Source organism: Lathyrus oleraceus, chromosome 4 (assembly GCF_024323335.1).
Source record: "Lathyrus oleraceus cultivar Zhongwan6 chromosome 4, CAAS_Psat_ZW6_1.0, whole genome shotgun sequence".
Taxonomy (NCBI): domain Eukaryota; kingdom Viridiplantae; phylum Streptophyta; class Magnoliopsida; order Fabales; family Fabaceae; genus Lathyrus; species Lathyrus oleraceus.
In genome coordinates, this window is record NC_066582.1 from 245,385,850 (window position 1) to 245,410,956 (window position 25,107).

General features: G+C 34.3%; 1 protein-coding gene and 1 long non-coding RNA gene across 2 annotated transcripts; both read right to left on the reverse strand.

Moving 5' to 3' along the window:
• Positions 1–3,382: 3,382 nt before the first annotated feature.
• On the reverse strand, positions 3,383–5,516 carry LOC127074853 (iron-sulfur assembly protein IscA-like 1, mitochondrial). Its single transcript, XM_051016251.1, has 3 exons — positions 5,252–5,516; positions 4,866–4,983; positions 3,383–3,787 (listed from the first exon to the last, which is right to left on the reverse strand). Exons 1-3 carry the CDS (start codon positions 5,439–5,441, stop codon positions 3,682–3,684), a joined length of 414 nt encoding a protein of 137 aa, XP_050872208.1. The 5' UTR covers positions 5,442–5,516; the 3' UTR covers positions 3,383–3,681.
• Positions 5,517–18,361: 12,845 nt separating this feature from the next.
• On the reverse strand, positions 18,362–20,401 carry LOC127074854 (uncharacterized). The gene is made up of 2 exons (XR_007786122.1): positions 19,838–20,401; positions 18,362–19,228 (listed from the first exon to the last, which is right to left on the reverse strand). It is a non-coding gene; the product is annotated as an uncharacterized LOC127074854 (long non-coding RNA).
• Positions 20,402–25,107: the final 4,706 nt, after the last annotated feature.

Below are 25,107 nucleotides of genomic sequence, written 5' to 3' on the forward strand. Positions count from 1 at the left end.
GTCATAATTTGATTTATCCATTATATTACTTGTTCAGATCCTACTTTATCCTGCATCTGGCTTGTTCAGAGTCTGCTCTATTCAGCATCTGGCTTATTCAGAGTCTGCTATATTAAGTATCTGGCTTGTTTAGATTATACACACTCAACAAACTATTAGAGTAAAGAAGTATTCTTTATAATTTGTTATCATTAAAAATCGATGATTGTAGATGTAGAACCAAACTTGTTCCAACAATAGTCATCTTTCTTTGAAGCCTTGAAGCATATATGATCTTCTTCATCAGATTCTTCTTTTTAAGGAGGTGCTTTATATGATTATTTTAATGTATCGTTAGGTATATATTTGAAGACATTTGAATTTATTTATGTTGAACTTAGTGATTCATCGCTTGTTGCTACTTCTTCCTCACTAGATGATTCATATTAGAAGATTCATATGGGGGATCTTTGAAGATTCTTCTAGAAGTTGATTCTTCACGGAATATTCTTGATGTTGTTTCTTCATTATCTCCGCTTTCAAATATTTTTCTTGTTGAATCTTTTTAAATTATTCTATTGGATTAATCTTTTTCAATAGAGGTGTCAGATGACGAGTCTTCAAATGATCTCTAATCTATTGAGATCGTTCGTTTGACGGGAACTACTACGTTATATCCTCTTGATGAAGATTATTTTGATAAACTCGAGTTTATACCTTCATTTTTCAAAAGATGGATTAACTCGTTAAGTTTCTTGATTATCTCATCTTTTTTGGATTCTTCTTTAAACTCAATAAACACATTGCTATCTTTTGAATTGAGGGTTGGATCAAATTACTTATTGCAATTCTAGATTCTTCGATAGTTGTTAAAAACATAGTTTCTAATATATCCTCCAAAACTCCAATGGTTGAGTACCATATGTGAGAATGATTCTAACACTCATCTGGAATTTCAACTTCCTAGGTTTGTGTGTTTATTCCCTCTTGGTTGATACTTGGAGAAACTTCTTAAATTATTTCAAGAGTGTCTCACACTTCCTTGACGGACTCACAAGTAAAAACATGATAAAATTCCTTAGAACTTAAAGCATTTCTCGAAAGATGTTTGACTTTAAGAGAAGAGAAATCCAAGAAAGGAAATGATTCATGGTCTAATTGATTGGGTCTCCATGGGCCATATCAGAAGGATTGAAGCCCAACAAAAAGACTCGGGGGTGTTGTTGCAAACACCACGAGTGTGCAACCACAACAATTAAAACCCCACAGCGTGAAGCAACGGCTGTTAGGGGTCACTCAAAATGCCAACGTTCCCAGAGGACTCTGAGGGCGGGGAAGCACCGACTAGCCTTGACGCAGTTGAAGGGGCCTCTGCCGTTTGAGTTGGACGTATTCCTCGTCTTAAAAGAGGGAGCACCTTTTCATCCTTCATTGAATATGCAAATAATTATTACCAAAGTAATCACATTACAAATAATCGAGTTAACGACAATCAAGCCAAATGCATCTGAAACTTGCCAAAATTGACCTTCCTCTCCTCTTTGGTACAAGCATCCATCAGTATGAGGGTTTCGATAAGTCGTTTCAAGCGCTTTCGTGAAGCTTCATCTCGAGAAGTAATGCCCCCAGGGTAACCTAACTCTTTGACGAAGTCCATAAGACTCTTCTTCAGATATAGATCCTCCTAAGATAGGTTGTCCCCTTTGTAGACATATAATTCACTCCCCATCAGAAAATGACCTTTGTTCCAATACTAGGGAAACATATGGGTATGCCTACCTCCCACGTCATTCCCTACGGTACATACCACTGCATGAGCCTTCGGGCATAGAGGGGTGACCAAGAAGAATCAATTTTTGAAATGCTTTAAACCCTCCGAAAAAACTTCAAAACTACGAACAATCTGCACTAGATGATTAAGCCATGGCTCCACACTTGATTCACAGAACCACGTTGAACTTTGAAGAGATAAAAGAATAGTGATAAAGAAGGTTTCCCCTTTAAATATTCACTCCAATAATGAAATAATTTTATATAATCCCAACTCGCAGGGTGCAGTTGCGACTGGGCAACCATCAATTGATTCAGAACTTATATTTCAAAGTTGTTAAAGGGTAGATTAAGGCACGGGATCGAGAAGACACGCTCATATAAGGGGATGACACATTCATCATACTCACTGCGGATTCTCTTGTTTTCACCAGGAGATAAGACGCCTCAATCTGAAGAGGGACCAACGTATAAGAGCCGAAACCACCCATTCAAGCAAAGACATAAACAGTCGAAGAATAGCAGGGTCAATCCAAAAAGTACACGTATCTTCTTTTGATTTTTGACTCATATTGGATACTACTTTCTTCAAATGTGAAAAAGGAACGTGTTGTAGAATATGGAGATAACAATGAAATTGAAAGAGTGTCTCAAAGAAAGGCGAAACTAACTCCACATGAACCGTATGATAACTTACTAATAGGAACAAACTCTATCAATGCTTCAGTTCACCTACATGTAACACTCAAGTGTTTCAGTTCTCGAAGATCATTATAAGGGTACCTCCGAAGAGATATATGAACCATGAAGTGCATTTAAGGCGCAAATTCCCAAGAGATAATAACGTCTTTTCTTAGTTTTCCGTTCAAGCTAAAAGAGTGATCAACGGACAGGACAAATACGACAAACCCTTATACTATCATACAGAGACAAGGGTTTGGGGACACCTGTTCCTGACCAACCAGAACACCCATCGGCCGACCATCCAAATGGAGTCATAATTTGGTCGGATGACTCGTAGCACATTAAAACTACCTTATGGAAGAATACACATGATCCCTAGCGAAGATACATCCAACGGCTCCCCATATTTCATGTCTTAAAGATAGCGGGTTGTTATAATTTAATATATAAATAGGACATGTGCCAATTCCAGGTACACATTTTCAAATTTAAATTTCATTCACTCTTCTATCACTCATACCGACTTAAGTCTCTGAGTACTAACCTTATAGATCAACCTTTCCTCCTTCACATCTGAAACTCAAGTCCACCGTAATTCTTCGTGATTACTAATTCTCCGATCAATTCTGATTCCACAACGGAATAAATTCTATTCTAAATCATTAAAATCTCTACTCTTGACACTTGGATTTTATTGAATTCGTCAATAGAATCCATTTTCCCGTCTTGAAAGAATACACATCTTTCCTGCCATAAATTAATTGGTCACGTCTTTCCTGCTATGAATTAATTGGTCAGTTTGGAGATTTCTGTTTACAAAGCTCCCATTAAAGGATATATATTCTGCACCATCTCAATATGTTTCTTTTTCAGTTTTCACATTTCATGAGAAGCAATGCTACGGCAACCATCATCATTAAGTGAAAGTGCAATCATAGTTGGCAATAAATAATTAGTAAGGGGAAATTATTTTATTGATTTTCTCAACCTACAAATTATACAGTATTCATAATACAATTTTTTACATGAATGAAGTAAGAATTGTCATATAAATGATAGCTAGTACATATTGTTGTCTTAAGCCTTGTCAACATCAAATTCAGAGATTTTTGTATACTGAAAGTTTTATTTTTCTCTGTTCTCATCAAGCAAAGTTACAGAAATCCAATTGTGGTATTTGCATGTTTAACAATGCAACCATGAAAGAAAACTTTGTAAACGAGGATCAACGTCAGTTGAATGACAATTTCAACCATTTCCTTGCCTAGCGGCTCCGGCACTTGGAGTTGTCATAAAGGATTCACCACAACCACATTGGCCTTTGGAGTTTGGATTGATGAAAACAAATTCAGATCTGCCAGGAAATAATATTTTAAACAAGCGCATAGATAAGAAAAATAGAAGTACGTAGCAGGATCATGCACATCACATGGAACCAAATACTAATAATCATGCCACAATATTCATCAACATATTCCCTTTTTTACCGGGACGCAGAGTCATCTTAAGTTTTTTGAGACCATGTGTTGGTTATCTACGGTTCTACCATGACAAAACAACTAAGGATCCCGTATAGTCACAATTTAACCATAAAAAATTTGAGGCTCTATATTGTAATCCACCTTGTACGCCCTCAAAGACAGTCCTGCAAGGGAGGTCTAAGCCTTTTTGTACAAGGGGTATATGCTAAAATGGAGAGAAGAGCAGTCTCAACCTATGAGGGATTCAATCCCGAGATCAGATCAAGCAGTAACTAATGTGAATTAGTGTCTTTCGCGCTAAGTTTTCTTGGGCATCGAAATTTTATTTAGTGAAGTACTAACCCTCACAAAATTAGGATTTCAACAAAATAACTGGCTACTCCTAAGACCAAGCATAGCATATCATACAGGTTGCTATATTCATGCCACATTTCTAGAGTTTTTCATCAATAGCTTCCCTCTTAGTAATGCATATTCTCATTCCCAAAAGTACAAACACAGTCATACATCTTCAGCATAAGGGAGGCAGAAAACATTGCAGTATCAAGCAAATCAATAATGCCCAAAACACACGGGATCAAAATAAAAGCATAGAGGTTTCCCATTGCACAACATATCTAGCTCATAAACCCTAAATAATAGTAGTAAGTTATAAAAAAGATAAGCACTATATTCACAATTTGGAAGTGAAAGCAAAGGCGAGGTGACAAAAATCAACCGTGGCAAAATAGGGGAACGCGAAAAATTGCAAATTTGCAGCAAATTGCGATTAACATTCTAAGATCATATCAAAAATACAAATACTTTTCAATTTCAAAGAACACCAATAAAACCTAACCAAACAGACCGAACAATTTTACCAAAACACGAATCATGAAGGCCGAAGCATAAAATGTGATTGGATGAGCTTCAAATCATCAGTTTATAATCAAAATTAAATAAAAAACTAACCTGAGTTTATCATCAACGAAATCCATCTTGGTTCCAATAACATGCATAAGAGCCTTGGGATCAATCAATATCTTAACACCCTTATCCTCAACCAACTCATCAAATTTCCCTTTTTCATCTGTCAAACCACCACCAAATCTAAATCAACAAACTTCAAATTCAAACCTCATTTCATTTCATCATTTTAGATTCAAAATCAGTAACAAAATAACCAAATTCAAAATCTTCAGATTATTATAACTAAAACAAGTTTAAACACAAGATATATAGTTACCTAATCAAACCAACACATCAAAAAACACAAATTAACCGTTCACATACAAATCATTATAAGAAACTATAAATAATTATTAACACAATTTTGCAAGAGGGTGCAAATAGCATACCTGCATAATTTAGGGTATAAGATAAGCCATTGCAACCACGAGCCTTGACGCCGAGCTTTAAGAATGGCCTTTGACGCTGCTGCAGCAAGACGCGTATTCTAGAAGCAGCGCCGTCGGTTAAGGAAACAGCTTGGCGCCGTACCGCCGTACCAATCTTCTCTGCCGCCATTGCCATTGCCTTGGAACCCATTAGTTGTTAATTACGAAATTGCCCAAGACTGAATATTGGGAATTTATATGTTTGGGATGATTTAGTCAAATAAAGAAATAAGGGTGTCCTCGTCATTTCGCTATATTTATAGCGTGCGTGGCCTCCACGAATGCGGAAGAAAATGCAACAGCCAATTAAAACACGTTCTTTGGTTTCGTACAAACAAACAACAGTTTCCATTTTATTTAGCCAAATTGTCTGAGGGTAATTTGAATAGAAATGTTTGAAAAATAATTAAAAATATGAGTACTTTTGGGAAGTGCTATATTAGTTAGAAATGTGGAGATTGAACATTTATAAATGAGTGAATCCACACATTTATTATCTTAAGATTTTGGAAGAATATGTGTTGTATCTCTCACAAATGTGTTTTGCTCTTAAAATAAGTAAAAATATTTTCTCGTGTTGACCTCTCGAATACAACAAACAAGGTTTATAGTGGTTATCCTCCAAACCAAATAAATATTTTCCACATGTTGTTCTCGAACCAAGACAAAGTTTTGAAATTGCTATCCTCAGAACCTTGATGGAGCTTTAAGTCGCTATCTTGAACTAAGGAAAATTACATGTTAGAAACCAAGAGAGTTATAGAAAATGTGAGAGAATGAGAAAGTGAGATCAAAACTTATTTTTTTGGATGAAATAAAATGATATAGAAACTCTTTATTTATAGGACAAATTATGGTTTAAATTTGGAAACAATCCATGGGCGAAATGAATGTCATAATCGATTAAGCCAATCAATTATTGATCCTTAATAATCGATTCTTCAAGCCACAAATAGAAGATTGTGATATTTAGCCATTAAGAGACTATCCAAATCTAATATTGATTTTCAAGCCACAGATGGAAGATTTTTCTACACACACATATAAATATGCATTCATGCATCATTTCTCAAGAATTGAAACCAAGAACATATAGAAAATTTTCTTATCATCTTCAACCTTTTATCTTCATACATTCAACAATTACACATAACCATTTTTGTTGAGTGTCGTGTAGATTAGATTGATAAGGTCAAATTTAGGATTGTTATAATCAAATTAGGTTGAGTATTCTTTGGGGGTTTCATTGATAAAACTGGTTAGGATTTTTACTTCAAGATCAAGGATTGACTTGAGGGTTTTTGTACAAGATTTGGAATGAGGATTCAGCCGAGTGAAAACTTTGAAGAATGAGGTTCTGTCAAAGGAGTAATAGTAACCTGAGAATCGACTTGGAAGTCTTGGGTCACTTAATCTTGCTTAATATAAAGGAGAGAGAAAGAGTTAGGATCAACATCAAACATAGGGTCTAGGGGTTTGGAGTTCTAATTTTTCTCTTGTATACAACTTTTTCAAAGGTTAATTACATATCTCAATTCTATTTGAAACTAGGGGCAGACATACTCATGGTGAGGACAATTGGGGAATTGACTAAACAAATCTTGATTCTCTCTCTCTCTCTCTCTCTCTCTCTCTCTCTCTCTCTCTCTCTCTCTCTCTCTCTCTCTCTCTCTCTCTCTCTCTCTCTCCTCTCTCTCTCTCTCTCTCTCTCTCTCTCTCTCTCTCTCTCTCTCTCTCTCTCTCTCTCTCTCTCTCTCTCTCTCTCTCTCTCTCTCTCTCTCTCTCTCTCTCTCTCTCTCTCTCTCTCTCTATATATATATATATATATATATATATATATATATATATATATATATATATATATATATATAATATATATATATATATATATATATATATATATATATATATATATATATATATATATTATATATATATATATATATATATATATATATATATATATATATATATATGATAAACTGAATTTTCTGGTTCTGTAGAAGTAATGCAAACTATTTTTTAAAGATAATTGCAATCTAAACAATTGAAATTGGTTTTTCATATCTCCAACACAAAGGAAAATTAGCTTGGTGTTTATTGCACACCAAGTGTTTGATAAATTGTTTTGTGTCAATTTTTGTTTCCAAATTCATTGGAAATTGACTACAAAGTGTGATATTGGTCAAATGAGTATTTTGTAGAACATCTTAATTTACTTTCTCATCATTAGTATACATTTTTTTACGGTTTAAATACATATTTGATTCTTCTGATAACGGTTCGGGATAGACGAGTGTCGATCCATAATTACTTCTGCTTGCCATAGTAAATATTTTTAAAACAAAATTTTAATTGAAGAAAATTTTATTTATAACCTATTCCCCCCCCCCCCCCCCCCTTTCTAGATTGTTGTCTTCGTCTAACAAGTGGTATCGCAATTAACGGTTTATCTTGTGCTTCAAATTCGCTTATTAGATTATGGCTTCTGAACCTAAAGGGACGTGTAATAAAGTGCACGTTTTCAATGGTGAAAACTATGGTTATTGGAAGGATTGTATACGTAACCATATCAATTCTATTGGTAGAAATGTATGGAACGCCATCCAAAATGGTCTATTTGAAATCATCATGACCAATGTGGATGGTGTTGTAGTACCTAAACTGGAAGCACGATGGAATGCGGATGATGAGAAAAATGGGTTTTGTGATTGGAAAGCAAGGGATATTCTAATATCAGCTTTAGGAGTTGATGAATATTACTGTGTTTCTTGTTGCGAAACTGCTAAAGTTATGTGGGACTCATTACTAGTTGCCCATGAGGGTACAAATGAGGTCAAACAAGCTATAATCAATACTTTAACCAAGAGTTTGAACACTTTCATATGAAGTTTGAGATGTCTTAATAGGGAATGACAACCTAAGATCACCGCCATCAAGGAAGCTAATAACCTATTGACATTCGACACTACTAATTTGTTTGAAAATCTTTAAGAACATGAGCAAGAGCTTATTTGTTTGGAAAAGCATGAGAAGAAGATAAAGAAAGAAAAAAAAGAAATGGAGGTAGACAAGAAATCAATTGCTCTTGTGGCTTCTAGTTCTAAGTCCTCTACAAAAGAGCATGGTGAAAGTGGAACTAGTGATGATGAGAAGTCAGATGATGAATGGGTTTGTTTGTTAAACGGTTCCATAAATACATTAAGAGAAACAAAGTAAAGAACTCTGACAATAATCTCATCAACTTTAGAAGACAAGTAAACTCCTCAAAGAAAGATAAGAATAAGAAAGGAAAGTCCAAAGGTTCATATTTTAATTATGAAAAAGTCAGTTATTATAAGTCGAATTTTCCATTACTTAAGAAGGATAAAGGAAATTGTCAATGCAAGAAGTCTAGCAAGCCTAGAAGAGTATACATAGGTTCGGAAAGTGATAGTGAATCCTCAAGTGAAAGTGATGAAGCATAAACTTTTTGCCTCATGGTCCATCATCATAAGAAGAAAAATGTAAGTCATTCTAAATATGAACCTATTGATTAAATGTCTTATTCTGAAATACAAATTGGTTTTGAAAATCTATATGGTGAAGCCATAGATGCTTTTAAAAGTTTGTATTCAAATAAAAGAATTTTCTCATACTTAGAAGCCAAAGTTTTAGAAACTGAAAAATAAATGGAAACTCCTAAGAAAACTTTGTTAGATGCTTCAAAATTTTATGTTGAGGGAGAGAAATTTTCTATGCTTGATTGTGAAACTTGTCACATTTGAAAAAAAGAGGTTATTACTCTAAAATCCAAATTAAACAAGGCTTTAGGACCAAAAGTCACATTCGCTATTAATCCTACAAAATTCAAAAGATCTTTAAATGTGTCGTACAAGAATTACAATTTTGTTGTAAGGGAATATAATAGTGAAATCCATTCACATCATCATTTGACTTGTCACAATTGTTGTAAGAAAGGCCATATCGTTGTTAAATGCAAACTTATGAGATATTTGGTTTCTAAAGGTGTATTTTAATGGTTGCTCAAATACAACAATACTTCCACTCACTTTCAAGGACCCAATGAAAATTGGGTACCTATCACTCTTGTTTGATCTTGTTGGCTAAATGTCTTGGCTCCATGTAAAAAATGTGGTTTCTTGATAGTGGTTGCTCAGGGCATATGACAGATGACATTTCCCTATTCATTGACTTCACGCAAAAGAATAAGGGTTTTGTAACCTACGAAGACAACAATAAGGGAGCAATACTTGGTAAAGATAGTGTAGGTAATCCATCTTCTACTATTATCTCTGACATAATACTTATCGAAGGTCTTAAACATAATATGCTTAGCATTAGTCAACTATGTGACAAAGACTATAAAATAACTTTTACAAATAGTTGTTCCAGAATTGAACACAATGAAAAGAAAGATTATTCGTTTAAGGGCTTGAGGGTTAACGACATTTATATGTTTTACTTGAATGATGTATCATTAACAAGTACTAAGTGTTTAGTAACCATGAGTGAAGACTCTTGGTTATGGCATAAACTCTTAGCACATGTTAACTTTGATAAACAAAGTGGTTTCAAAAGATCTAGTTATCAGCTACCTAAAATTAAATTTTCAAAGACCACTTATGTGATGCATGCCAAATGGGAAAGCAAACAAGGGTTTCTTTTAAATCCAAAAGTATTGTTTCAACTTCTAGACCTCTTGAGCTTCTCCATATGCATATTTTTGGTCCTTCTAGGACAAAAATCTTAGGTGGTAAGTACTATGGTTTTGTTATAGTAGACGATTATTCTACATTTTTTTGGACTATCTTTTTGCATAGTAAAGATGAGACTTTTTCCAGCTTTCACATTTTTTGCAAAGTTATCCTAAGATAAACTAAGTTCAAACATAGTTGTTATTCGAAGCGATCATGGGGGTGAATTTGAAAACCACATATTTGAGTATTATTGTGATAAACATGGCATTCAACATAACTGTTTCGCTCCAAGAACTCCACATAAGAAAATGGTATTGTGGAGCAAAAAAACATAATTTTAGAGGAGTTGTCAAGAACTATGATTAATGAGAGTAGTCAACCAAAATATTTGTGGGCCGATGCTATTAGTATGTCGTGTTATGTTTTAAATAAGATACTTATTCATTCTATTTTGAAAAAAACACCTTATGAACTTTTAAAAGGCAGAGAGCCAAATTTATCATATCTTCATGTTTTCAGATGCAAATGCTTTGTCTTAAATAATGGTAAGGATAACCTTAGAAAGTTTGATGCAAAAGCTAACAAAGGTATCTTTCTTGGATACTCCCAGTCAAGCAAAGCTTATAGCATGTCCAATAAGAGATTAAATTACCGTTAAAGAGTTTATGCATGTCACTTTTGATGAATCCTATCCTAGAAATGTTGGGAAATCTATTTCTTTTCGTGATGCAGGTGTATTTTCAGAAGACATACTCAAAGACGCCGAAAAAGGAATTGATCAGCCTGAAGTAGTGAAACCTGAGGAGGAGGAAGATGACAATAATGAAAAGGAGAAGGATGAAAGACTAACTAAAATGGATTATTTTTCTTTGCCTTTGAGGTCTTCCAAGGACCATCTGAAGCTAGCGGAAATATACTCGAACACATCGCACGCTCGATGATACAACAGAGTCTTCATCGAACTTTATTTATTCCCGAAGGAAAGGGAAAACATCGATAAAACCTGGGGGAAAGAGAAAATGGATAAGGAAGCCGGTTATGCAAGAGGAAGGTATTATCACCCCTAAAATCTGTTGTACTCAACGGGAACCGTTTTGATTGTTATATGCTCGGATGGGTGTTATTATCTAATGGTTACTCATAAAAGGACAAAGGGAAAATAATGTAATATATAGAGTGCTCGGAGAGGGTTAGGGCCCTCATGCCTACGTATCCTTATAATGCAATAAGGAATTAAGAGCTCCGTAGTTCATAGAACTAATGGTGGGAGGTGAAATAAGAGTGATAACAAATATGGTTTGAACCTATAAAGGGAAAGTATCTGAACCAAAGAGGAAAACTGGCATTAACAAATATGTAGTATAGCCTGAAGCATTAACCACTATATGGTACGATCGGAAAAAAAGGAATTAAGTGTTTGGAATTAAGGCAAACATCTCTTGGTTCACAAGCAAACATTGGAAGGAGCTCAAAGAAATAGTGTATTTGGCTCAAAGAAAGAGGTATATCACATGAAGTGAATGAAGGTAGAATATTTTGAATGTATGTAGTGAAAATAGTGAATGATGGAAATGAATGGAGGGATAGAGAAATAGAATCAAGGTAAAAAGAATTGGAATTGAGTAGAAGTGACTTAAGCAATATAATTTGGAACCAAAGGTAAGGGTATATTGGAATCCATAAAGGGAATGAAATTTGTACCATAAAGTGGTACGGACGAAGCATTAACCATTATATGGTATGGCTGAAAACAAAGAGAACTAAGTGTTTGGCATCAAGGCAAACATCTCTTGGTACAAAGGCGGACTCCGATTAAATCGTCCTAAAAGGGTGTATATGGAATTCCAAAGAAAAATGTGTTTGGTTTCAAAGAAAGACAGTATGTCACTGAGATGAATGGTTATGATTGAAGATAGAGAATGTTTCATGAAAGATATGAGTGGTTCCCTAAGGAAGAAGAAAAATAATTATGCTCACCAATGATTCACATCCTCGTGTCTACGTATTCTCATCGTGCAATGAGAAAGTTAGAGCTCCGTAGTTCGTGAAACCACGAAAACAAAGAAAATAGAGATTGAGAGTGATTAAAAGTATGACTTGTACCAACAGGAAATGGTAGCATGGGAACCCATAAGGGTAAATGAGCTTTGAACCAAAGAGTAAGCAGGCATAAACCAACAAGTGATGGGCCTAAGGCATGGTATCACTGTATTAGAATGACCAAAAACAAATAGAATTAAATGTCTATCAAAAAGCCAAACAACTCTTGGTTCACAAGATGGACTTCGATTAAATCGTCCTAAAAGGATATGTATGGAACCCAAAGGAAAATGATGTTTGGTACAAGGAACAGTATATCACTGTAGGGAACAAACAATTTGAAATCAAAAGAATGGTATATTGAATCCATGAAGGAATACAATCTGAACCGAAGAGTAAACAGGCAAATCAACAAGTGAGGGGCCTAAGGCATGGTATCACTATATCGGAATGACTAAAACAAAAAGAATTAAGTGTTTGGCAATAAGTCAAACAACTCTTGGTTCATAAGGCGGACTCCGATTAAATCGTCCTAAAAGGATATGAATGGAATCCAAAGGGATGAAGTATTTTATTTCAAAATGATGGTATTAACTGATGAATGGGGTATAATAAATAATGAAGAATTAATAATTAGGGTAGCTCACGGAGAATCTGAATCTCTGTGCTTACGTATTCTCACAGTGCAATGAGAAAGTCAAAGCTCCATAGTTTGGATGACTACGAATAAAGATAGAAAGAGATTGATGAGGCAAGAGGAATGATAATGAAAGATGAAGAATACTTACCAGTTATTGGATATGAACCACAATAAAGTCTACGAGTAAAGGTGAATACAATGAGGACAACTATATCATTTATATGGATCCAAAGATATTTAGAATGAGTTAATGGAATTCTCCACTCTCATTCCTTCTTTACTACTTAAGGCTCATGGCATGTGATTATCATCATAACTTTTAAGTTGCTGAGGAGGAGTCGTTGTTGCTCCTTATGATGACAAAGACTTTGTCAATCGTCCGATTTGAATTGCATTAAAGTCTATGAACAAAGGCGAATACCTTGAGCAACTGGGTCAGTCGTCCCGTACCCAAGGATACCCTAGACAAGGATAGGAATGCTCCACTCTCACCATTATTTGTTACTTAAGGCTCATGATGTACAACTTGAATCGTGATTGATAAGTTGTTGATAGAGGCTTCTGATTGTTACAATGTTGCTTTGTGAAAGGAGACTCGACAATCATTTGATTTAAACCGTGCTAAAGTCTATGAATAGAGGTGAATACGATGAGCAACTGGGTCCTTCGTCTTATACCCAAAGATATTCAGAATGAGTTAATGGAATTCTCCACTCCCATCCCTTCTCTATTTCTTAAGGCTCATGTCACACAATTTAAATCTTGATTGACAAGCTCTTGAAGAAACACTTTTGATGTGCTTTTCATAGTAGTCCACTGCTTGATTCTTATGAATGTCATGAGTGCATGATGCAACAATCACAAATAAGATCACACAAAACACACAAACAAGGTCCAAAGGTTCGGAGTCACGGGCATGGAGCCAGGGGTAAGAACCAACCCACAATGTATGTACTAAGGGTATAATCACTTGTAGAACAAGGTTCTAAAAAGTTCCCAGGGTCATAATTCCACCTTTTGGATATTACCAGCTTAAACGACTACTCGTCAACCAATAATATTCTCAATAGAAACTCGTCTGAGTGTAGTATCATGTAACAACTAATTCAAGTCTACACTTGAATAGTCACCGCACTACATCGTAAAAGGCCAAGATGGGTTAAGGGTTCTAAGGTCCTCAGCTTCTCGGGCTCCCAGGTCGAAAAAATTAATGCCAACTAAGACTACTCGTGTGACATCAGTAATTCCAAAGGGGCCTCCACTGAGTGGTGGATCTCAAGTTAGCTTATTAAGGATTAACTCAACATAACCCAAACATGACTATACCACCCTCCTATCATAAGAGCTCTCAAGTCCGGGTATATAACTTATCTCACCACACAAAGATCACCAAGCACCAGACAGAATAAACAATAACAAACAACATCAAACATAATATGTACACAAAAATAAAGATGAGTTTAACCCACTAGGGACTACTCCCCAACAGAGTCGCCAATTTTCTGTAGCGGTAAAATTTTGAGATTAAGTTATCGATTAACTTAACTCGCCAAGCATGAGTCGCCACCGCACTTTTATTGTTTCCAAAGAAAAATGGGAAAAGTACAAACGAAACCCGAAGAAGTTTTAAAACAAAACTAATAAAAAAGATAAGGGTTCGGGAGTTAGTTATGCAAAGGGAAGGTATTAGCACCCTAAACTTCTGTGGTACTCCATGGGAACCTCTTTGAAAATATGTACATTTTGGTTTGAAAAGGATGTTGTTTGCAAAATATTGGAGAGATTGGAAAAGAAGTATATTTTTTCTTATTTTTGTGTTTGCCAAGACTTTTGAAGTCTCATGCCTGTGTACCAACAAAGTGCAATGGAGGATCAAAACCTCGTAGTTCGTGGTAAAAATAACAAAGATGTTGGTTTGATTTATTTTTTAATGAAAAGATATTTTGTTATTTTAAGGAGAATACTCAACTAATCATCCACAAGTATGAGAACTTTGCATCATCATGAGAAAGGCTCCAACTTGGATAAGGATAAACAAATATACCACTAGCTCTCATAGATGGAAAAGAATTGTCATCAATATTATGGGGATAGGAGAATTATATCTCAACTATGGAAATGACTCATGTCTAAGCTTTGAGAAAAGTTTTTAAAAGGAAAAAATGCACAAAGGGCACAAAAATGATTTAAATGAGTTAGGCATTTTTAGTCTTCTGAAAGTGGTTTGAATATGCTTAAGATGGATTGACATTTATTAAGAAAAAAGTTTTAAAAATCTCTCGACAAAAGTCAAGGTTTATTGAAAAAAATGATTCAAGTTAAAAAAACAAGAAGGTTTTGAAAAAGAGAGAGGAGATTTTAAAAATTAAAGAAGGGGAGGAGAATAAGAGATTATCCCAAAGCATAAAGTAAAAGCTATGGAAGAAAGATATAACCAATAAATAACAAGCTTTATGACATAAGTCAAGCAAGAATTCCCTCCTTTGGATTAAGACTCAAGCAAGCCAAAATAAGCAAATAATAATCCATGTATCAGATGAAACCAGAGTAGCTCAACCAAGTTTACAAAAGAAAGTCCAAAGTCAAAGGTACTAGATGAATTATAGGGTCTCAAATCACAAGTCCCAAAGCAAAGGTCAAGATCCTAATTGTAAGTCCATAACTCCACAATAATGTCAAGGATAGTAACCACAAGTCCATGAATCAAGATAACCAAGTTTCTTCTTTTAGGTTTTTTCCTTTATTAATGTCTTCTTTACAATGATGTGTATAAAGTCCAAATGGACAAAGAACAAATGACAAAATCACAAATAATATGATATGGGATGCTAATATAAAGTATAAAGTAAATGGGATAAAAATAAAAGCATAAAGTAAATGACATAAAATAAAAGCATAAAGTAAATGACATTTAAGGTAAAAGTTAATACAATAAAATGTTAGTAGAAGATGTTAGTAATCAAAGATGAAAGATGGATTGGTCATTTTTTGGAGAAAACTCAACTATCCACTCACAAGCATGAAAATATGAACCTATACATCATTTATGAGAAGGGATCCAACTTGGATAAAATCAACAAGTGTGTCATTAGCTCTCACAAATGGAAAAAGAGCAATATTTTCACACAATACCATGAGGAGTATGAGACTTACAATCTCACTTATAAAAATTCCTTTGGTTTGAGGATAAATTTAACGTTATGTTAAGCAATCGTAATTGGAGTTATGTAGAAGTCACAACTATCTGAGGCTGGTCAATAATAATGTTTGTGTTAATACATGCTAGAGAAATGATATGTAAATCATTCTCCTAAAGTCATGCTGCACAAAAAAAGAGAAAAAGGGGATGATAAAGCATAAAGACTATGAGGATGGTCAATTACTTCAATTCATACTTCATGACACTTCGGACAAACTTATGCATCAATCCAAAATATCTTAAATGATCCATGATCAATTAGATTTGAAATGATGAAAGTTCATCAAGTACCAATCCATACATCATGAACAAGATGGACACAAGTAATCCAATTAATCAAAGAGAAATAAGGAGATGAAGAAAAAAGAAACAAGAGAAGTCACACCCAAATTGGACCAAAAGTTTGATCAAGTCATCATCAAAATCAATCATCCATTTTGGTGGATTAAGGTTTTCACACCATCATGAAGTCTTGAAGTCCACACCCAAGATCCATTGAGTTTGATAAGACTTAAAGTCCAAACCATCATGATCCAAGGCCAACAGAAGTTCACAAGGGTCACACGAATATAAAAAGCAATAAAATGAAATAAAAATGCACCAAAAGTATTTTTAAAATAGAAATAAAATGGAATTTTAGAAATTATTTTGCGATTTTTTGGATAAAAAATAAAATTACTATGAATTTTAAAAGAAAAAGCAATTAAAAATAATAAAATAAAAATAACTAAAAAAAACATGGAGCGTTGGATCATGCTTCATTAATTGACGTGGCGGATCCAACACTCCAAATGTTAGAGAACATGATGGAACGCGCTGCAAGCAAAACACATGATCCTACTTAAATCCAACCAATCAGAACATTTCGTTCCTCCAACGTGTCTGATCAAACTCAAACAACCTGAGAAAACTTCGGTTGTCTTCTCCGGTGAGCTCTCACTGGAGTTTCATCATTTGGTAAATTCAGAATATTTGAAACCACCACCATTGTGATCCTCTTCTCATACTGAATTCAACCTCATGCTCCAAATTCATTTATATAAACTGGGAAAAGGGGAATTCATAGAAGTTTCAGAAACAAGCAAGCCACGAAAAAGAAAATTAAATAATGAACATGATCAATCAACACCAAATAAGTTAGGGGAAAGCATCAGAGAATGAAGGACTACATTGTGGTAACTTGTTTGAGTTCAAATGATGCTTAAAACTACCTTGTCCAAATGGTGATCAGAAGTTGATAAAGCTCGATCTGGTTAGAGAATTTCAGAAGGTCTCAAAGCTTGGGAATTGATGCAAAAGTTTCAGAGGGTGCCGAAGGTGCTGATGGAATCAATAAATTGGATTGAAACAAGTTGAAACTCAAACACGATAGTTGAATTTTTTGGAAAAATTTTCAAGTTGCAACATGGATTTCTTGGCTCTCCAAAGCTTGGAAATGAATGCAACAACTTCCTCTATTTATAGGGAATGTGATTGGATCCAAATACACGTGAAATGATGCATAATTCATTCAAAATGAATTTGATCAAAGTGTGACTCGAAACTCCTCAAAACTCAACCAAATGATGCGTTTTAAGGGTCAATTCACTTATGGAGGCTTGTTTAAACATGTTAAGGTCCAAAAAACATGCTAATTTGGCTTAGAATTGAGATTAGTGAAGTTCAAACTCGGGCAATGACAATTTCTTCAGTTACAAGTCACCATCTTCAACCCAATGGAGCACCCTACTCAAGAGGCATTTTGATCTCATTCTTTTTGCAATGTGTTAACATCATGGCAAAGATTAGAATGTGCCAAGAAAGGTTTCATTTGGATGCTTAAGCACAAATTTATGTCATATTGAAGTTGGCATGAAAAACTGATCATATAACTTAGAAAAATTTGAGTGTTTCATGGTTGAAAATGACTCGTAATGTTTCAATGAATTCCATGACCTTCCAAACATATTCTAACCTTGGTCCTTGAAGCAAAATTAATCAGCCTCATATGTTTAAGATTGAAGAAGTTATGAATCTTGAAAGTTGAGAAAAAGTCACATGAAAAATAGGTCAAATTTCACTAAGTCCACAAATGACCTATAATGTCTCCAAACGTTTGATGATCCTCCAAGCATAATTGACTCTTGTCATGTAAAAGTAAGTTGTAGAGGATGTAGGGAAGAGTAATATTAAAAAATAATCATTCAAAAATGTTGAGAATTGAAGGAGGTGTGATCCTTATAGCTTTGACTTCAAATGGTTGACTTTTTGGTCAAACCCCTTGGAACAAACTCGTGTACTTGGACTTTTCTTGTATTTCAAAGCACATGGGTGATCATATGAACTCAAAATAAGGTATCTTTGTTTTCCTCTTGATTAAATTTCTCAAATCTTGAAGTTTCTTGTTGAAGAAGGCGTGGAAATAAACACATGAATCTTTAACTTTCCTTGAGAAGTAAGTCACAAAACTTTGAGATGCTTTTGATTAAAAGCTCTTACCTTGCATAATAAACTTAAGGGAAGTAAGATATATTTTTGGTATTTTGATTAGTGGTTAGATAAGAAATTAATCATGTAAACACAAAGGTAAAAATAAACCAACAAAGAGGTGCTTGGTGATCCCTGCAAGAAACAAACCCAAAGATGGATAAGGGAAAAGACTAAGATATGACCTTGTTTGTGTGCAAATGATGCAAATGATATGTGAGATCTTAGGGTTAAAAATTAGGGTATGGCAATCCCCTCTCTTAGACGCACTCCGAACTTACAACTTTGACCAAAGTCAACTCACATCTTCCCTAAACCTAATCCTGCTTGCTTTATGCTGATCTTCCATTTCAATCCCATGATTCATTGTTACTTCATAACCAAGAAAGATTTATTCATCAAAGCATGCTTTGTTCATTTTGCTGCAACATGCTAATGCCTTATAATGGTGACCTATCCCACAAGCTCCTTGCAACACATAAGTCAGAAGCAAGCCATCAGAATAAACAATAGGCATCGTCAATGCACTAGCCACAAATCTACAAGGTAAAGTCAGAATCAAAATTGACCTACAACAACAAGAACCACATCATAACATGCTTAAACTAAGTCAGAATTAAAGTGTGATGCATAACCTTGCAGAACCATATGACTGCTATCAAACCTTGCATAAACATGACATGCTCACCTGCAGTGAAACACCTCAAAACCATACCTGCAATACAAGGTCAGAATGAGTGCATAAGCCAAGTCAGTAAAGTCATAAACTAGCAGGCAATACACAATATCATGATGTAGAACCATGGCTATGCTACAAGAAACCACACTTGCATAACCGACAAACCATTTTGCATTGACCAAACCTCCAGGAAATGAAGTAAGGCACACAAGACCTGCACAATGCAGCATGACTCATCAACATTTCACATCACAATATAAGCTAATTGAACTAAAGGAATCACCGTCATAACATTTATAGCATCATCAAACCACAACAAATCACTCACCATAATATTAATTCAACTAACCATATCCTAACATAATAACTCGAACCTAACTACATTGCCTAAGGATTGACAAAATCAAAACAGAATACCTAACAAACTGGTCTCGAATTCCCCAAAATTCTAAACTGAACCATAACAGAATATTTTGCAATCCCCAAGCTCCTAACTGTATTCAGTTGCACCCATAATAACCTATAAATTCATCCTCTATGATTCATCTCAGGGCTAGCTCTCAACCATTCATCACTCACTTTCTCAAAATTCTCAATTTTCATCTTCATCATTCAACCTCAACTGAACAGAACCTTCATTCTCAGCTTCAATCATTTAATCCATCACATTCATCATCATCCTCACAATCACTCAATTTAATGCTTCATCATTCGAATTTCAAGAACAATCACTCAACCAGTAAAAGAAATCAAAGAAAAGAAAAGAAAAAGGAGAATAGAGATCAAAATTCAAGAGCGAAGAAGGAGGGATTAAAGTTATTACCTGGAAGCAGAGGTTCCGACGTTGTCAAGTTCACCACTTCCCGCAAGGTAAACCTTGAAATCCTTCCTTTCTTCAATCTTTCGTCACTAGGATGTAGAAGATAGAGAGAGGATTCAAAGCTCCAATCCCAGGGGCTTTGAATCTTCAGATTTGGCGTTTAATTTAATGTTGAATGATTAGGGTTCTTGAGGAGTGTGGTGCGGTTAGGGAGTTCGAGCGAGAATCTGGAGAAATCGAAGGGATATTTGGGAAGAGGAAGTTGAAACGTTTCCATTGATGTATCCAATTTTGGTTTCTGGTGGCCACCGCCGCCGGACACGATTTTCGAAGCGGTGGTCCACGGTGGTTCTCATTTAAACATGGCCTGAGCTGAGGGCGTGACCTGGCGCGTTAATTTTGGTTGTATTTAAATGAAATTTTAATTTCAAATTCTCCCATGTTACATTTGATTTGCTGAGTACAATTTCCATCACATGTTGAATTGGCCTTGCTTGGGTTCTGATTGGGCCTATGAACATGGACCCTACATTGGATTACTGACCATCATCCCAATTTGCATTCTACACCCCTTATTCCAGGAAGCCATTTCTATTTGGCTTTTCAGCCAGGCCCATGCGCCTATTTCAGTAGTGCACCCTATTTTCCATAACTCATACCCCACAGACCAATTATTTATTTTACTATTTTCTTCATATATTTATCCATTGTTTTTAATTCTTGTTTTTTAATACCTTGATGTTAATTGTTGAATTTTTATTTTAATCACTTTCACCATGCTTAGAAATTAAAAATACATTTAATTGTTAGTTTAATTTTTCATGTTGATTAGATTAGACTTAAAATTTGATTAGATTTAGTCCTTTAGATTTTAACATGATTAAATATTAATTTGTTTTTGCTAATTATCATTAAAATGCCTAGAAAGTAAAATACAATTAAGCATGGGATTCTTGATTGTTTTGATCCATAATTCTACATTTTAATTCAATTAACATGCTAGTTTAGGTCAAAATGATTGTTTTTCTAATTTGAGTCCATATACCATGTTAAGTCCATTCTAATTCCATTAGCCATAAAATCCATTTCATTTCCATTTTTTATTGAGGTTATTGATTTAAATTGAAAATGTCATTTCAATTTAATGTGATATATGCTTGTATGTCCATATTGTTCACCATGATCTTATTATCATCTTGTCATCATTTCATGATCCATGCTTTGACTTAGTATCTTACCATTTAATTCCATTTTAATTCATTCGTTAATCCATACTAACTCCATGTTTGTGTGTTCACATGTCCATTGGGATCTAAGTTATCAATGCTTCTAAACCATTTCATTTGCCTTATATTGTGTGAGGATACCATGTCACTTGATTGTTTTAGGCATGGTACTTAGTTTGTAACTTGTCTAATATCTTTTCATTGTCCATTTGTATTGTATGGTTCCATCCCCCATTGTGGGTCATATGTCCCCCCATCCCATGCAAGTGTAATAACTTATATTTATTTCTTTTATAGCTTATCATGCATGCTAACTAAAAAAGATAAAAACAAACGATAAAATAAAAATTTTCAAAAGACAAAGGCATACTTGATCCAACGTCAAGTGTTTTCCAAATCAAAATCACTTCTTAGCAACACGAGTACTTGATGCAACGTCAAGTATCTCTCATCCATTTCATTCTCCATTCTATTATCCATTCTCTTCTCAATCTATCTCATTATCTCTCTACCTCCATTCTTCACACACACTTTCACAATAAATTAAAACACTTGATCCAACGCCAAGTGCCTTTTTCAAATAATTTCTCAACAAACCGAAATGCAAAAATAGGGTGTACATGCTTGTACACAACATTCAAGTACTTTGGTTGTCGGCCGTACCTAGCTTGAGGACCCGACACTTGACTTCCCCCTTAAAACATCTAATGATTCAAACATGTTCAACCTAGGTGCTAAGAGGGAGAAAAAGGGTAGCTAGGATATCATTTTCCTCTCGACTCCTAAGTATTCTGATTGTTGGCCGTATAGTCAAGGGTCAGATATTTGTCTCCCTTTAAGTTCCAATGATTAGACTTGCCAAACTCTTTCATAATTCAAATTCTTTTTGGATGAAAAAGAGTGGTTAGGATACCATTGTCCTCTCAACTCCCGAGTGTTTGGACTGTTGATTGTATCTAGCCAAGGGCACGATGCTTGTCTATGTACTAAAATCAACCCCGACCAATCAAATCAATTATCTTCCTTAGGGCATCTTTCAAACCTTTTCAGAAAGGACATGTTACTTTCGTTCTACCGTGAATGACGCTTAAGCCTTCATGCGTGAGCAAGTAATGTTTAACTGCTAAAGTATGATCCAAGTGCATCCATTCTATCGCAAACAAACAAACATTTAACGCTCTCATGCCCGAGCATACAAGCAAGTTGATTGTAGAACGCGAACGTCAACACTATTCATAAAAACAACCAAACAAATACTCCATTTGTAAGCAAAACTACAGAGCTCTGACATTGTACATATGAGGATACGTAGGAATAAGGGCCCAAATCCTTGGTGAGCATACTAACTTAAAACTTATTTTCTCTTCCCATCTAATTCTTATTCATCACATTTCCCGATAGCAAACAACTTTCAGATAAACAACACATATATGGATTGATACAAGCAGGTGGTTCCCATCGAGTACGATGGATGTGAGGGGTGTTAATACCTTCCCCTTACATAACCGACTTCCGAATTCACTTTTGGTTACGAAGCCATTATCATTTAAGGTTTTATCGCTATTTTCCCTTTCTTTTGGAATAAACAAAATCTGGTGGAGACTCTGTATTTTTAGCGACGCAACAAGTATTGCAAAAGTATAAGAGTAATTCCTAAGTTACGAAGGCAACATACAACACACACACGCATACGCGCGCACACACACACACACAACACGCATACACACACACGTTCACACATACACAGACACATACAAAACCTTTTTTAATCCTAAAAATGTTTTTAATGCTAAGCTAATGGATTAAGGAAGTATTTTAAGCAATTAGATGCCTCTTTTATAAAGTATAATTGATTAGGCCTATTAGATAATCAATGATTTCAGTTTGTAACTCCTAAAATCGATTAGAACAACTTATAATTGATTAGTAATGGCTAGAAACCAAAACTTTTCATTTTGGGGTGCCATAATCGATTATGCAGTGAAATATTTGATTATTTTATTCAATTTGGCCCATGGATAATTTCTTTTTTTAGTCAAATCTTTTCCTATATATAAGATGCTTCTTCACATTCCAAAACAAACCATAATTCAAAATTCTCTCATTTTTTTATTCTTCTTTACTATCTTCAACTATTTTATATTTTTTCTTTTCGCTAAAAGTCACCTTAATGTCCTATAAGTGAAAACTACTTCTGAGGAAGTTTTTGTACTGGTGTCGTGCCTTGTTTAATTGATTCAAGAGTGTGATTCTCTTAAAGGTTCTTGTGTTTGATTCTTGAAATAAACCTGTGAAAATATATGTTTGGTTATATAGCTTAACCTGGTAAAAGTTCTATTTGGTTCTTGAGATTAACCGGTAAAATCTCTATTCGGTTCGTGAGCTCAGCCTGGTAATAGCTCATGTTTGGTTATGTGAATCTTCCTGTGTAAAATCTCTCATCTCGCTTGTAACAAAGGTTTGTGGAGATAACCTATAAAAGCTTAAGTTATTATTAAAACTCTAAAGGAGCAATTCTTGGAAAGAGGATTAGGCCAAGATTCATTTGAACCTCTATAAATCCTTGTGTCATCTCTCTCAACTCTCTCTATTTACTTTTAGTCATTTACTTTCTTTTATATTTCTTTCCTTCTGTTTTTAGTTGCTTTAATCTTTGTTTTTAACTATACTAACATAATATGTTGTTTAAATAATTGACTCTTTAAATTAATCACAATTTTTGAATTCCACAATTCACTCACCCTTTTTTTTCTTGGAGCCATTTGTCCAACAATAGGTTATTTGTATTGACCACTTATTTTGTATCTCATGTAACAAATATATGTCTTCTATCAGAACCAAAATATGACTTCTCAATAACATTGATAAACCCTAATTTTGAAGCCTCCATGGAGACCCAATGAAGCATATGTTCACATATAGTAAAATATTGTTTATTTGTAAATAATGTTTTGACATCAATTTGTGTAACACTCAGTATATCATCCTTAGATGTATCTCTTTGTTGAGAGCATTAGGGTGCACCATACCTACAACAAATACAAAATATAAGATAATTTCAATCACCATTCAACGAATCCCGATTTCAATATTCGGACAAACTCTTATAAAATTTGAATTTCAATTTTCAGACTCTAAGTTCATGTTGCAAAAAAATGAACCAAATTATCTATATGGTGATCAATGATATAAATCTATATTGTCTATAATTCCAGATGATTTGGTACCTTTTCATGTCAAAATACAACATAGTTTTGTTTACAAGTGAAAATCTTGATTAAGAATGAATGAAGATTTTGAAAGGGTTTAAGGTTTTTTATGTTATGACCATGAAAAGTATTGCCCATGTAAGGTATTCAAAATTTATTTTTCTGTTTGATGTTTCCGGATTCCATAAATTAAAAGGTGTATTAGATTCCAAAATTAAAACTTCTTTTACGTGGATGCGGTTCTATTTGTGATTAAGAGATTTGTTAATTTATTTTATTGTAATGTGTTCGAATTTCAATCTCCGAACGATAAACAAAGACCATTTTCAAAACCTGTTTTTAGTATATATATGAATAAATAACTAAATTACTCTCTAACTCTATTATTTTTAATTATAGACATTTTAAAAAATATCTTCAAAGTGTTAAGTTGGTCAATATATATATCACTATTGACTATAATTAAGTTATTATATTTTAATCACTTATTATTAATTTAATCACTTATTGTTAATTTAGTTTCTAACATTATTATTATAGAAGGATAAATATGAATAGAAACCTTTTTAAAAATATGTACTATATCATAGATGTATTTGAAGACTAATTTCCCACAGTACCCTAAAGTTGAATTTTTTTCCCATAATGCCCCATTCTGAAAAAAAAAATTCCCAGAATGTCCCACTTTCCTTTTGGGCCTCGTCAATGAATGGGCGAGAGGATGAAGCGCTGAAAAGCCTATGTAGGCTCGGCCAACCAATGGGCGAGCTCATGAAGGAGAATTTTTATTTATTTTTTATTTATTTTAAATACAATTATATAATTAAATAACCTTATT